The sequence below is a fragment of the Quercus lobata genome, chromosome 11 (genome assembly GCF_001633185.2).
Source record: "Quercus lobata isolate SW786 chromosome 11, ValleyOak3.0 Primary Assembly, whole genome shotgun sequence".
Taxonomy (NCBI): Eukaryota; Viridiplantae; Streptophyta; class Magnoliopsida; order Fagales; family Fagaceae; genus Quercus; species Quercus lobata.
Window position 1 is genome coordinate 50,688,786 of NC_044914.1, and position 16,949 is coordinate 50,705,734.

Genomic DNA, 16,949 nt, shown 5'->3' on the forward strand with positions numbered 1-16,949 from the left:
TCTCTCTCTCCCTCTTATGAAGATGTAGAATGTGTCAGAAACACTATGAAAGACATCAGCAATGATGTTGGAATTGAGATTCTTGGAAACAAGAACAAGTCAAATTTAGAAAAAGCAAAAATCATTAATAAATTGCTTTACAAAAGGGGTTTGTTTAAACATGCACAAGCCAAAGGTGGTATAATTCAATGTTCTACGGAGTGAGTAAATTGACACAGTGCCATCCACATCCAGGTACTGAGTCTACTGACTCATCCACAACAAAAAAACAAAAACATGTAGTCAAAGTTGCACGAGAAGCACTCAAAATCACTTTTCTTTTGGTGGGTTACATTGCAAAACCAAATAACAAGGAGCATGCATGGAAATAATAAAGATGGGATGGGAATCCCCCCAAAGACACTTCACATGACTTTCGTTTTGTGGGTCTATTCTATGTAAATAGAATGTGAAATCAACCCTGACATGATCACATTAATCAATTCCTATCTTCTTTATGAAAGAAGAGCCTAGCAACTTGGAAGAAAAAATGGGTGCTCGTTTTATTTATATTATTATTATTTTAATTATTGTCTTTATGAGAGGGGCAACATCTGGCCCAAACACTTAAAATAAAGAAAAAGATAGATGAAGAAAACAACAAAGTGGTGACTACAACTTCAAAAGGTTTTCCTTCCCTTGAGAATCTAAGCTTTGAATATATACAACAATTTTTTGGTGTGTTTGATACGTGGTAGAAGATAGGGCTCTTTGGAATTGGATCCCCTCTTATTTAACCCTTACATCATGCTAGTTTAATAGCTTCATCATTGGAAACATCTAGCCCGGCCTTTGTTTATAGCTATAGGAAAGGTGGAAGAAATTACAAGATTCTGACAAAAATTGAAACCACCCCTTTTAAGCAAATGAAATAGTTTTTTTGAAGTGTCGGTATAACTTATCTTCATTGGTTATTTTGTTTTAAAAAATTAATTAAATAAAAGTATAATTAAATTTAACATTCTTTCAAACTAATTATTATTGCACACGTTGATTTTTAAAATTGTACTTTAAAAACACAATTTCAGTTATAATTGTGAAATAGTGAAATTGGATTTTGAAAATACGATTTCATAATTTTAATTAAAATCATGTTAAAAACACAATTTTTAGTCATATGTCCCGTACACACTATGTGTAATTATCAACACCCTTCTTTTTATTAGGAAAATAATGAGTCTAATCAATTAGGTTCAAAGAACGAAAGAAAAATAAGGACTAACCTAGCCTAGGAGTCCAGGATTTCAACTTGAGATAAGGTTAATAAGTTTTTAAATGATCTCCATATGGATTTCACGTTGAAGTGTTTCTATGTATTTTAATCTTTTTCTTTTCACAAAAGGTAGAAAATGGCCTTCCATGCACCTTCCACTAATAATATGGCACCCTAATTAAGTAATCATTCTGCCATGTCTTACTTGGAGACAGGTTGGTAGCCCAACCTATTATTTTTTGGCTTAGGGACTTAATTAGGGTAAGCTAAGATTAACTCCAAGGGTTAATATTTGACAAAAAAATAAAAATCTTTGCCGATTCATTTTGAGATTCACTTGAAGTGGTCGTACTTTGACTTAACTACTTAACACCTAAAGACACAATACAAAGAGAGTCTTAACATCAATAATTATGGTTGTTCAACTTTTGGTTGTGAAATAGAACTTAGTCATTGAAGACAAAGTGACAAACTCCTAATGCATGGCGCAAATTTAGCTCTCACATGTAATGAAGTTCACACTATGAACATAGAATATATATAATGTTAAAGAATCCTCCATTATTCAAAAGATTGCTTCCCTTTGTCTCCAATATCAATCTCAAAGCTTTCATGAGTGTTATTGAAAACTAAACAAAATATTACTTAAATTGTAAGGACAATATTATATGATCTTCTCCCTTTATTTTTTTCTTTAATGTTGTTTTTTCAGATTTCAGACCATGCATTTGTATCATAGATGGTATAAACAATATAAATTATAATATTCATACAATTGATCTCCACTATATATTAGATCCAATCTCAGTATTGTAAGTTTTGTTGTTTATTATATGGCATATCTCCAAATGTCTTGATTTTTTTTAATTACTTTTAGGAATATTTAATACAACAAGCTTAAAGTCTGAAACTAATACGTACGGCTGCTGCATTAACAGAGACAAAGAAAGCCGTGTTGTGAACATAAGACCATACTCTCTTTAATTAATCACTCCTGTTCATGGCATGTAAGGACTGCAAGTGTAAGACAAATCCACTTATTTTTATGGTGGGTGTGTTTAAAATTGCATACTTGATATAATCAATCTTTGAAATTTGTTAAAAATCTTCTTTATAATGCCTCAAAAACATTTTTATTGCTATTTGATTGATCAAAAATGTTGACATAACAAAAAATAAATTTACTAATTAAAGTCACTTTGAAGATATAAAGCCTATGATGTGACATGTTGTTTAGTTTACCAAGTTAGTATTTTCCATATACCATAGCACAGTATGAACCTTTTTGAAACAATTTTACATATATAAGAACTAAAGTGAAATATTTTAAAGTATAAATATGATTTGGAAACAAATATCAAAATTTGAAAACCAAATATGCAATTTAATTTTTTTTTTCTTGTTATCTCCCATCCCCCTCCCCCTAATTTTTTATTTAACAAGTGAGGATTTACTATAGTTATCCTAAGAGGTAAGATCGTCATGATTGATTGTTCCCTATCTTTTTTTATTTAACAAAAAAAATTGCAATAAATCATTCTAATATGACAAGGGTTTCATCAAATAATAGCCTAATAGCAATAGTAATAGTATCCTTCATCGAGTATCATGTCTTTGGTTTGAACTCACCTCTTTCCATTATTTACCTATCTCCCCAAAAAAACTTATATTTAAAATCTTAATTTTACAAGTTACAACATAATTAATCAGTAGAGATATATTGTTGTGCTCTTTTATTTATTTATTTTTATTTTTTTTTACTTCTGAATAATTCGTTTCATTAGTAAAGTTTTGATGTTCTTAAAGCTCTAATCAGTATATATGCATGACCTTTTACTAGCATAATACAGACAATACCACCTAGCTTTGTGGGCTGGTGCCATGGTAACCCCATGGCAATTGCCTTTCCCAACCCCCCAAATCATTCAGTCTCTTTCAAATCCTCAACAAACATGAGTAAAAAAGACTTGGCAATGCATTACTATTTTATGAAAAGTAGACATTGTTCTGGATAACGTAGGATCATCAGCAATCTTTGGATTGTTATGAAAAAGTAGACATCTTATAAGATAAAACTAGTTGATTGAAGAGTTTGATCAGCATGCAGGTGAATAGTCTCAAACCTCAATGATTTTTTAATTTTTGTTTTTTGGTATACTGTGGATAGGGAGATTAATGATTTCAATGAATTGGGTCTTGAAAGAGTTACTAGAAGAAACTTCAACGAAAAGAATGGCTTCCAAAATGGCACAAGATTTTCTTGCTTCAAGAGTTCTCCAAAGACTTTCAGCGTGAACAACCAACTTGTCTTAGTCACAAGAAAAATCAAGAAAAAATAAAATAAAATAATTGAGGTTGACGGTTTAATTTAAAAGTTTATGCACATAATTAAAACATGCCTTTTGGGTTTTGTTTTCATTATACTTTCAACCCCATAAATTATGGCATATTGTCAAAAATTTTAAAACCGCGTAGATTAGAAAAGTATCATCATTGTTTCTTCTGTCAAATTAGTCCATAACCCCAATATTTAAGCAATCATTATGTTTTCTACAACTGAAAGCAATATCTTTATATATCCTTGAAAAGCATGCTGGAAATTATGATCTTTCCCTTCAAACACACAGCGTACGCAAAACGATTTACGCAAAATATTCCAAAATTTTTAAAGAAAATAATAAAATTATAAATTGATATAACATAATAAATAAATATTTGATTTTTATTTTTTATTTTTTTGTGACACATGAGTTTATTAGTCTTTTATATATATATATATATATATATATATATATATAAAATAAAATTTATAGTATTCCAAAATCAATTTTTTACTATGTCTCCGTTTGGGGAGCGCGTTTTGCGCGTTTCCTAATGAAAACGTTTTTTTCATGGGTCTCACGATACTATTCATATATTTAAAAATTATTTTATTATAGTGTTATCAGTTTTCAATAATAAGTGATATCTAAACAAACCTTATATAAAACTTATGTCAACATATCAAAAATTTTATAACTCAGTCAATTGACACTTCTTAATATTTCTTACTAAGACATTCAAAATTTGAATCTTCATAGTTAATAACTATAGAAATATATATATATATATATAAAAATTTATGTCAACATTTAATTCCCAAAAAAGATTTTTATTATATATTTATTGTAAATATGTCACCAATTTTTTTTTACTTTGATAGTTACAACAACGTGGAATATATTTGAATCTTGATTATGTGAGAAAATATTATAATATATATATATATTTTTTATCCTAATATTATATTGTTGAATTATAAAGTTTTGGACAAATCATATTTATTATAAAGCTAATTACTTTATAAGCATTTAGTAAAAATAGAATTGGTAGTAATTTTTTGGTAAAAAAAATTAACAGTTTTAGCAATTTTATGCAAATCATACAGGTTTCCACAGTTTGGTTTGTCCATGATGGGAAGAGAGACTCACACAACCAACAACAACAACAGTACGAAGCACCCAAAAAAAAAAAAACAACAATAGTACGACCACATCACTATGCCAAAAGCTAGAAAACAAGGAGTAGTAGTTGGGGAGTTGCAGAGAAAGACTTTTTCATCAAAATTCGAGAAATGGGGTTTTGGATTTTTGTACCTCCCTCATAAATAAGAATAGTATTAAACCTAGTCAATGAAGAGAGAGACTGAGTGAGAGGTGGGTCACATGGATTGCACAAATGGTTGCAGAAGAGCCAACCATCGAAGCAGTGAAGAGCTTTTTCATTTGGTCATGTTTGGTGGGCATCACATGGGTCCACCATCACCCTCATATGAGTCTCTCTCTTTCTCTCTCTCTTGCCCTTTCCTTTCCTTTCCTTTCTCTCTCTTTTTCCTCTCTGTTTCTCAAATGCATGCAAACGAGAAAACTATTGCTTTCAACACCAAAAAAAAAAATTATATTGATGATGAATGAATGACCGTTTGTTTTCAAAGACCTTGGGAAATGTGACAGGGATTTGTTTTTCCTTTTCTTTTTTTTCCCGAATGACTTTTGTGGTTGTGGAAATAATCTTTTTGATGACATGGACAAAATTTGCGTGATTTAGGATCCATGGGGGTACTGTCCTATATTTATATGTGGGGGGGCCTTGAGTTCCAGTGGAGGTGTTTGTTGGGCATAGGCCAACGTATAATACATGCATGTGCAGTACCAAAATGGCAGAGATATCAAAGAGTTCAAAATTCAAGATAGGTTAAAAAAAAAAAAAAAAGTGATATGAAAGAAAGTATTGTATAGCAGAAAAGATTTGTATGATCTCTCATAAAAAAAAATAAAAAAAATAAAAAAGATTTGTATGATCTAATTTCATAAGAGATGGGCCTGCAAGAATTTTATTTTATTTGTTTGTTTTTATTATTAAAAAAAGTGAAGAGGGATATTCCAAACCTAATTTATAAGAAGATTAGGCTTGTAAAATTATTTATTATCACATTATTTAAACTTTTGAAAGATTTAGTATTATTCATCAAAAAAAGAAAGAAAAAGAAAGATTTAGTATTAGATATACATGTTTTTGGAAGGAATTTTTAGGATCTAATTTAAATAGTAAAATAGACACATTTGAAAATGATAGGAGCTTTTGATATATCTTCTTCTTTTGTTTTTCATAATGAAACTCATAAAAGATAGGCCCGATAGGGAAGCATTCTAGACTCACATGATTCAATTAATCATACCTAAGTCTAAGTCAAAAGTTCACCAACATGATGGCTTTGAAGAATCAAAACTTTATACTAAATAAATTATTGTAACATTTTTTTTTTTTTACTAATAACAAGTGGAAAATGGGTTTTTTGTTTTAGAGAAGAACAATTAATATTATTGAAATTAATCAACCAGAAACATCAAGATGTACTCTCTTTTCTTTTTCTTTTTTTCTTTTTTTTTTTAATGAAACTATCAAGGAGTACTTAGTTCAAAATGAAAGAAAGAACCTCTTCCATCTAAAGAACAAAATTTGACAAGAATTCTACCTGTTTAGCTAATTTGAGAGCTCTCTTTTTATAGAAAGAACATTGAGTTTAGGGACGGAACCAGAATTCAAACTTTAGGGGGGGGGGGCAAAGTTCTTTGTTCAAGAATATTAGAAAGTTTGAATATTAATACTAGAGGTTGACAACGATGCATTATTAGCATTAATTTTTTTAATTTTTTTGTATTTTTTGTATTTTTTTTTAAATCAATAATAGATATTTATAATCAAGAGTTCATTAAGTCAAATGGCACGTTTTGATATTTTCAAGGTCTGACTGAGGTTAAACCAATTCTTTATTCTATCCACATTATAAATTTTTTTTTTAAAAATCTATTTATTCTTTTCACATAATTCTATACCTAATAACTTCATAATGCTATATATAAAAGATTCTAAATAAAAATGCAAAAACTATAGTTAAAAGTTCAAATCCATGTCTAGTATTACATTAATAAAACAACTAAAATAATGGTTAATCAACATCATGCACTAATATTCAACGAAAAAAAGGGTGAGACAATTACCTGTAGGGGTGTGCAACCAACCCATCGACCAACCAAAACCAACCCGACCCAACCCAACCCGTTAGGTTGGGTCAGTTTTAGGGCTTGGTGGGTTGGGTTGGGTTACAAAAAAAATTTTTGATAGCGGGTTGGGTTGGGTTGGGTTGGGTTCGGGCCATAAAATTCCAAACTCGCCAAACCGGACCCGATCCACCCATATATTTAAAATATATTGTATAATTAATAAATTTTTTTAAATAACTAGCTCTTCCTCCTATCCTATATAAAAAGTCAATATTATTTCATATATTAATGTATAACTGAGTTGGAATATTAGTTCATATATTGATGTATATTTTGTTTATCAATTCAGGTGGCAGGTGTGATATACTTTTTTCTGCTCAATTTAATAATAATAGTAATAAAAAAAATTTTCATGCCCATGGGTTCAACCCGACCCATGTGGGTTGGGTTGGACTTATGTGATGAGTTGGATTGAGTTGATTTTTTTTTAACCCACCATGGTGGGTTGGGTCAAAAAATCCCCTTAACCCGACCCATGCACTCCCCTAATTATTGATGTCTTGGTTAATGAAATTTTTATTATAATTACTTGGTTAAGGTTGAGGTAGCATAAAGATGTGAGATCTTTTCCTTTAAAAAATTTCCATTTTGAAAAAGTAGTAAAAAAGAAAAGAAAAAGAGATATGTTAAACAATCACATGATAATGAATGATAACTTTGAGTCTTCAACTATGTAAATAATAAATTTTTTCCCATCACAACATTAAGTTAGCTAAGGCACAAAGTTTATTACCAATATACTAATCACACATATGCTCTGGTGACAGTTTAGGTAAGGCACAAAACAGTAGATTGTTGTTTCACATGTGTATTTCATTTATGTATGCATGCCAAGTGTGTCCCAAAGCTAATAAAACATTAAAAATTAATAAAATTCTATCATTCAAAAATAAAATAAAAAGTTTCCATGGGTTGTGTTAAAGAGTAGCAACCCTTTAAAAAAATAAATTTTTTTCATGGGTTGTGTTAAAGACACTAACTAATCCAAGTCGCTGGTGACACTAATTAGTGTGTTGATGGAGTGATTAGCAGTATAGGAGTTGTTTTTGTGACTATAGGATGGAGTCATTTGAGAGGGACAAATAGCTCTCAAATTAGAGGTAAAAATTGGGTAAAGATTATTGGGTTTTTTTGATTTGTTTTGCTAGGATTTATAATTGGTTTGTTATAATTTTTTTTTTTTTTTTTTACTTAGACTGTGTCCAAAGGTTTTTTTTTTTTATTTGAATATGTGAATTGTTTTGTAAATTTTCCTTGTTGTCTAGATTTGTAAATTGTCTAAATGTTTAGCTAAATATTTTTCTTGATATTCTTGGGACAACCAAACAAGAGATGATTTGATAATTTTTTTCATTTTTAGTTTCGTGGGTCAGCTTGTAAATTGTTTGGGAGAGGGGGGCCAAGTATATTAATTTTAGAGCCAAAAGTAAATTTTTAATGCTAATATATATATTAGGAAATTTTTTTCAAAGGCTGGGGGGGCCATGGCCACCGGGCCCCCCCCCCCCCCCCCCCCCAGCCCCTAGGTAGTTCCATCCCTGAACTTGAGTTATAATGTTCTTGACCTAAACAGATTATTAAAATTAGATGAGGTGCATAAAATAATCTTAAGTCTACCTAAAAAGGGATGATGCTCATTAGGAATCTTAATAAAGTTTATAATTTATTTCAAACCTCTTGAATTTGTAAAGAAAAAAATGACACAATGTTCACGTGACCCACTTAGACAGATTAAGTTGATGGGATATAAACAATCTAGAGAGGTGGAACTTGGGGCTAAAATTTCATGGAGTTAATGAGTAAGAATGCCACCCTTACGTCAAAAAAGAAAGAGATATCACTGCTTTCATGTTTCAACTACCTAATGTATTTAGGGAAACACGTGGGTAAACCTAAAAAGTATAACCACAATGAAAGCCATTGATGATGTTAATCCAAGCTTCTCTCTTTTTGAATTTTGACAATGAAATGATAAAGGGGAGTAAGTGATTCTTATGAGAAATATGGGTTTCCCTTTGTGGCCAAGATATTATAGCAAACAAATAAAGATGTTGATGTGTGGGTAAGTATGACCTTGATTGGGGTAATTTTCTTGAAGGAACATGATGCCTTTAGAAAATTATATAGTAATAAGGTATAGGTTAGAACAATGGACCTTTTTCATATTTCGTGTTGAAAACTCCAAAGATATCACCTGCGACCGATGAATGGTCAATACATTAATCATCATCATTGTGGAATATAAGGGATCCCACTAAGAAACTAGCTAGATAGCCTCAAATGATAATGTGTAGGGTATATTGTTTGGCCATATTCACTATTAAGTTTGTTGAACTCTAACTTTACTAGAAGCACTTAGGAACATAGAAATATAATTATCTTAGACCCTAAGTTTTGAAAAACTACTTGATACTTTAGCTCAAACGGTATTTTTTTCACTACTTTTAGCCGGAGGGTTTCATAATTGAATTCCTATCCCTCACTTAAAATGTGAAAAATTAAAATTAAAAAAAAAAAAAAAACTATTTGGTTAATAAGAAAAAACAGAGAGAAACTACAATCTATTTCTTGGTATGTGTTAATTTGTCTGCGAGGATGATTTCTTTTATCTAATATGTCAAATCATCTAAAATGTGAATGAGAATTTTTGCTGTTTATTGAATTTGACATATATATATATATATATATATATACACACACACTTTAACTAGCTATACATGTTGAATTGGTGGCCTTTAAACCAAATAAAGGGTGAGAATTGAGAAGTGTATTGAGGCCATAGTACACACATCATAACTCATTAAATAAGTCATTGTATCTTATGTGGTTCTCTCGTATACATTCTATTTCTTAACGAGAAGTAAAAGTGTTGTAGGTATGAGTCCCAAACTCATCACAAAATGAATATCCAACTCTCAAGATCGGGTTTTTATCTCAATTAATAAAATATATTATTGTTGAATAAGTGAATTGAATTTTACCTACACTAAAAAGAAATTATTAGATTAGAGAGCAAAAATTAATCATCATAAAATGGGTGCTATATATTTTAAATCTTATCTCATATATATAATGTATATTTTGATAACCAAGTTACCTAGTTCGTCATATATTTGATCAAAATGAGAAATCATATTCATATATACCTAATTATCAAAGCTCAATTGAAACCCAAAAAGGGGTTGCTGCTTGAAATTATTATTATTATTATTATTATTATTATTATTATTATTATTATTATTATTTGTTAATAAGAAAAAAAAATATTCCTATATAAACCATAATTTTATTTCTGGTGCTACACACAGCATACGGTAACGATAAATTGATAATTAGTAAACAAATGTCGATCCATAAATACAAAATCATTAACCAATATCTTATATGTACAAGGCATTAATGTTTATGCAAATTTGTAATGCCCATTGACTATATATTTGGTTTTGGAAAATGATTTCCTACCAAGTTCAAATTGGTTAAATGTTATTCATGAATCATGAGCTTCAAATAATGTCCATATTAATAGTGATATTTTAAATTTCCTGGAGAGGCCATTTAAAGTGTTGGTATTTATGTGGATTGTAGTTGTTGAATACAGGACATGCGATCAATTCTTGTCTAAATTATCTTGAAACTTATTCGATGCATTGGTTTGATAGTAAAAAATAATAATTATAGAGTTCACGTCATATATTGAAATGTTATCACATTTATTAAGAAAAAAATTAAGATGATATTTTTTTTTTTTTGAAAACAAATTAAGATGATAGCTAGACCATAGGAACAAAATGACATACACAGATACAGTATACTAAAATATAAGAAATTTTTATTTGTTGCTATATGTGGTAGGATAAGTCTGTAGCCTGCCCTGCACTAATAAGATATACATGGAGTTTTAATTTGACTTTATATATATATATATATATATTAGAGTAAAATTATGGCCAACTTTAATACCTATTTTTTTATGGGTACAATAGTAGTTCAAATCTATGTGTAAATTTATATGATTATGATTATTATTTCTCTCAAGTTTGATGAGAATAATCCTCTTTAATTTTGGAATTTCACCTTACCTTGAAGTCCAAACTCCAAAAAATAAGAGGAACAACGATTGAGAAACAATTTCAAAATCCTAATTGACAAAGGGTTTTTGTTAGATATTGGATTCAAATACCCAAAAATATAGTGATAGTGATTAAGATAATTTGAAGTCTGGAAGATATGCGTTGTTGTAAAATAAATCCTCGCATACTCATTGATCGTGATTACATTAAAGAGTATTTGAAGTGTGGAAGATATGCTTAGTTGTAAAAATAAATCCTTATATAATATATATACTCATCTATTAGTTCCTATAATATTGTGTAATTCTATCTTTAAAACATAAAAACACAACTATTATCAAGCAGTAATTTTCTCCAAGGTACTAAATTTTCAAAGGTAAAAAATTCTAGTAATACAACTCAAATTTAGCTGTTACATCATATTGGAACAAAACTGAGATGGTATACTTAATTTAACAATCTTACCAAAATTACAAAATACTAATTATTTTTCTCAGAATAGAATAAAATAGTTTAAATGAAACAGTTTTTATTTATTTTTATACTCCCCCCAAAAAAAAAAAATTAGAAATACGAGAACCCAAAAAAAAAAAAATCCTATTCTTCAGCCTTTCCAAATGACCAAACTGACAAATCTCTGATTCTCCTCCTCTCTCTCTCTCTCTCATATAAATGAAAACTGACTTATTCACAGGGCTCAGAGACTCTCACACCCATATATATATAATTTATATATAATATATGTGTGTGAATGTACACGCACAGAGTCTAGGAATTGAATATCTTCTTTATTCAAAGAAAGAAAAAACGCCCTCTGAAATCTCTGACCCGATAGTTTAGTCACAAAATCTGCATGTGTACGTTGTTGCATACCGCGTCCCATACATCTCTCTCTTTAATGCTTAGACTATAGAGAAAAAAAAGGTAGAAAAAGTTAAAGAATAGATAGAAAAGAGAGAGAGTAGTATCCTAGGCTATCCCTCTTTCCCTTTCAAGTTTTCAGTTACTTTAATTCAATCAAATTTATCTATTACGAGTACTATTTAAAAATTATAATCACACTTCTTTCTTTTCTCAATTCCCCATATATATATAAGCACCACATCCCCACACACCACACCCCCACCACCTTTGTTTTTTTTATATGTTCCTCAAAACTATAGCAATATAGAGAGAGACCATTAGAGAGACACACACATACATGGAGTCCTTCTTATGATTCAAGAACAAGTTTTGATGCAACCCCATTTGGTTATTTGTTAGAGAAAGAAGAGGGCTTGTTGCACTTGATTTGGTTTGGTCTGGTTCTGCCATTTTTGTGTTCCTTTGTTTTCTGAGAGAGGGTTGGTGTTTTTTTTTTTTAACAAAGATATGGCTATTCAAGCGCAGTTGTATTCAGAGAATCATGGGTTTCCAATGTTTGGGTCACATGATTTGATCATGGATAATGGTTGTGGCGTTGGTCTTGGTGGTTTCAATCACTTCAGTTTTGATCTCCAACAGAAACAACAACTGCAGCAGCAACACCAACAACTGCAACGCTTGCAACAGATACAAAACCAACAGCAAAGGAATCAACAAAACCTGTTTCTTGACAACGGTAGTTTTATTGCTTCTACTTTGAAAAACAATCCCATCACCACCACCACCAACAACAACAATAGTCATCTACCAATGCTGCATTCTCAAAGCATAACTTCTCAGTTTGAGAAGCAAAGGCAGGAGATTGATCAATATCTCAGATTACAGGTTAGAAAAAGCGTACCCTCAAGTTATTGAAAATTTTAGTACTCTTCTTACATTGTTATAAATTGGATATTTGGATCAATGGAGTTCTTCATAATTGGTATAAATTTTTATACATTTTATAATATCCATTGATTTGCTTTTTTTTTTTCTTGTGGAAACAGAATGAGAGATTGAGATTAGTATTGCAAGAGCAGAGGAAGCAACAATTAGCAGTGGTGCTAAAGAGAATTGAATCGAAAACGTTATTTTTACTGGGACAGAAGGACGAGCAAATAGCACAAGCGGCTAATAGAACAATGGAGCTTGAAAATTTCTTGAGAAGATTGGAGGCAGAGAACCAAGAGTGGCAGAAAGCGGCACAAGACAACGAAGCCATGGTTGTGTACTTGAATAACGCATTAGAGCAAGTTAAAGAAAGAACCCCTTTCGGCTTCTTCAACAATGATGCAGAGGACGCGGAGTCTTGCTGTGATGTAAATATGGAGAAAGACGAAGAATTATTACAAGAAGTAGTACAAGATGAAACAGAGGAAAACAGAGGAGTGCTAGAAGTGTTTGAGCTTGAGAAGCAGAGAAAGTTGATGATGATGACGGTGTGTAAAGGCTGTAATTCTCGAAGCTCGTGCATGTTGTTCCTTCCTTGCAGGCACCTTTGTTCATGCGAAGTTTGTGAGCCTCTGCTTGATTGTTGTCCTGTCTGTACAAAGGCAAAGAAGGCTAGCATAGAGGCTTTGATTTTCTAGGCAAATTTTCTGGGAAAAGTAAAGAGGGAAAAAAGAAAAAAAAAAAAAAAGAAAAAAGAAAAAGAAAAAAAAGTAGGGAACATTGAAAATATGCTTGGATTTGACCTTAGGATGATGAATGAACAGAACCCATTTCGATGTTTGCACTGTTTTTAGTTTTTTAGCATTTAGAATCTTTGATTTTTAGATTTAATTTTTTTTTTGAGTTATTTTTTAGATTTAATTTGTACCTTAAAAGAACCAAAAATCAATTGAACAGAATTATAGGACAGCATCTTTGCCTTTCATGGATTTATTGCTTTTCCTTTTTTTAGATTGTTTTTTTCTCTTTTTTAATTTTTTTTTCTTGGTTGTGGTAGAAGTGGTAGATTGATTTGATTTGATTATTCATTTCAGATTTTACCAATTATTTTGCCTTTGGCAGTGTTCTAAATTTACAGTGACAGGAAGGATTGAAAGCAATGTCAGACACACTAGCCTGTCTATCAGTCCGTGTCCACGCTTGAGTTTTGTTAAATTGGCTTAAATAATTATGTGTTCTGAAAAGGATAGGAAAAGCATGCTGCCAAAGCTAGATTAGCAGAAAAACTTAACAACTGCAAGGAAAGGACACCCCCATTGTATGCATTAAAAACACCCAAATTTGCCACTTCATAATTGCAAGTCTGTTTTTTTTGGCTTTGTTTTTTTTCCATATCCTCTACAAGTATATATTTTAATGATTGATAGTATTTTATAAATGAAAACTAATACTACAAAGAGTAGTGAAATGAGGATCCATCCATTATACAAAGAAAGGGAGACCTAATATGCAATATCATGTGCCAATTGGTTAATTTTTCTTGGAACATGACCAAAAAATAATCTAGTTTGGATATCAAATACCATGTTTACAAGGATTGGTAGAATTTTTTTTTTTTTTTTTTGATAGGGTGGTAGAATTTATTAGTCCTTGGGAAATGTCAAATATAAGCATTCATTGATATTGAACACTAAGATTTAAGAATAGAAAATTGAGTTGTTTATGTAGGTAATCAAATACGTAATCAATCCCATACAAAATAGTATTAGCTTGGACTGCGTGCTTTGAACTTGCCAAGTTTTTATTATTATATACATATATACACTATATGCCGTACAATTTATAATTTATTGCAGTCTAGAGTCTAATAAGGTTGGAGATAAGTCCAAAAAAAAAAAAAAGTTTGGAGATTTATCACACGCATTATAGGTTTTATTATATGTCTATCTCATGTACCTTTTGGTTGTCACTCTTGGGTAGAAATAATAATCACTCACTCCACTCCAAAAAACAACCAAATATCCTTCATAATCTCTATTATTAGGCCATGTCTGTCTATCATAATAAGTTTAATGCTTGACTTACTAAGGCATGTCTGTTTCAATTCAAACAAATGATAATGCATTGCACACGTTAATGGGGTTGGTTTCAAACTTTCACTCATAAATTAAATGTCACCCAATTCAACTCCATTAGGCTATCATCAATGCACATTTTGATAGATCAACCTACTACTTTTTTTTTTTCTTTTTTTTTTTGAGAAGTAGATCAACCTACTACTTGATTGTATATATACACACATATTTAATATGATCATCTAAAGGTACATCATTTTTTTTGGAAAAAAAAAATCAAGTTGCATTGGTGTAATTATTTTTCAATATTACACAATTAATTAGATTAACATTTTCAAAATTACAAAGTTGGATTGCCCAATTTTGGGTTTCTACAGATTATTTACCATCTCTTCTATTAATTAATGATTTGTTTTTTAAAAAAATTAAAGTAGAAAAAAAAAAAACTTGAAATTTAAACCTGTTTTATATGATATAGTTATTGATATTGGATAGATTTTCAACCTTGCTTGGAGTTCAATCAAACCCCATATTTTTTTTTTTTGTCAACAAGAAAATTTATTAATCTAAGAAACTAATGGAACTTTTTTTTCGCACTTTGAATTCAATATATGAATAAAAGATGAAAAATAAAGAAAGAAAGAAAGAGAAAGTAACAAAGAAGTCATGGGACAGTGATTAATTTGAGTAAGTCTTTGGTGGATGTGGATTGTGGACTCATATGGTGGAAATGGGTATGGCGTTGACAGGAGATTTCAATTTTTCTTGTCCTATAAGTCGTCCTTGTTTATCGCAATTTGTTTCCACTAAACACCTACATCTTTTTTTTCCACCTTGTTTCTTTCACACTTTGATAATTAATTATAGTGGGGATTCATATGGGTCTTGGTCTCTAGCTATAGCTCTCTGTTTCAACGTGTCTACGCGTGTGAGTTATTTCCTTGCTGTTTCTCTAACATGCAAAGCAAAATTCATGGGGCCCATGAAGATTTTGAGTAAGAAAATAAAACGACGGATTTTGATTGGAGTTTGAATAATGTTACTACCATTCACTTTCACCAAAACAGGTATGGTATGTCATTTTGTGCTACAAGTTTGATATGATGTGAATGGTAAAAAAAAGTGGTTGGTTCATGTATAATTAATATGAAAAGCAAATACATGGAGTTGTTGTGAAGATTTTGAGTGAGAAAATAAAATGAGAGACTTTGATTTGAGTTTCAATAATGTCAATACCATATGCATTCATGAAAAAATTTAGGACCGGTACAACAACTTTGTCACAGTTCCGATGTGGTAGATTGTGAGTAGTGAAGAAAAAGTAGTAAGTTTATATACAAGTAGTAAGTTTATATACAAGTGTTAAACATTTAATTATAGTCTACTACGTATGATAGTTATGAAAAAAGTGTCCTACGTGACAAATTGTGAGTTGTAAAGAACAAATTGTGGGTTCATATGATAGTGTGAGAGAGAGTTAATCACAGTCTGCCACATAATACAATTACAACTAAGTGTGTGATAATTTATCATTATTGTTTTGAGTTTTTCTTTTTTATCTTGCTGGCGTGTTTAGTTAATGCTGACATGGAGGTAGATTGTTCATCCATGTCAGATTCCCAACAAATTTCTGGGCTTTAATGGTGTGACTTTGAGGTGATATATATGATAATGAAACATAGCTTAAAAGTATTGTATAGAATCTTGAATTAGATGCATGGGTTTCAAATCAAATAGTGAAAGTATAGGATTATGTTTTGTTGTTTGTCTGCTAATATTGCTATCCCATCGTGGTACTAGTTTAGTTTCATGCTTTCTACTCAGACATGGCTTTTCAATTAGGTATGGCTCCAACTCTTAAACTTTTAATACTTGTTATCAACTTCTTATCAAAATCTATATGGAATTTTATGACTTTAATCAGAAGCCAATCCGATCTATATTTGAAAATTTAAACTTATTCAAAGATTGCCTTAATATCTTACCATGAGTTAGGTCAAGCAAGTTAGATTAGATCAAGCTAACCTATAATTTTGAAAAAAAAAATAAATTAAGCATTAATAACCACTTTTATATGAAATTACACAATATTTTATGAGCAAAAGAAAGACCTTTTTTTTTTTTTTTGGTTAAGGTATAAAAAACCAAACCCTAA

General features: G+C 30.4%; 1 protein-coding gene across 1 annotated transcript; it reads left to right on the forward strand.

Annotated features, from left to right (window-relative positions):
• The first annotated feature begins 11,748 nt into the window (after nt 1-11,748).
• On the forward strand, nt 11,749-13,447 carry LOC115968647 (probable BOI-related E3 ubiquitin-protein ligase 2). Its single transcript, XM_031088090.1, has 2 exons — nt 11,749-12,674; nt 12,836-13,447. Exons 1-2 carry the CDS (start codon nt 12,297-12,299, stop codon nt 13,415-13,417), a joined length of 960 nt encoding a protein of 319 aa, XP_030943950.1. The 5' UTR covers nt 11,749-12,296; the 3' UTR covers nt 13,418-13,447.
• The last annotated feature ends 3,502 nt before the right edge of the window (nt 13,448-16,949 follow it).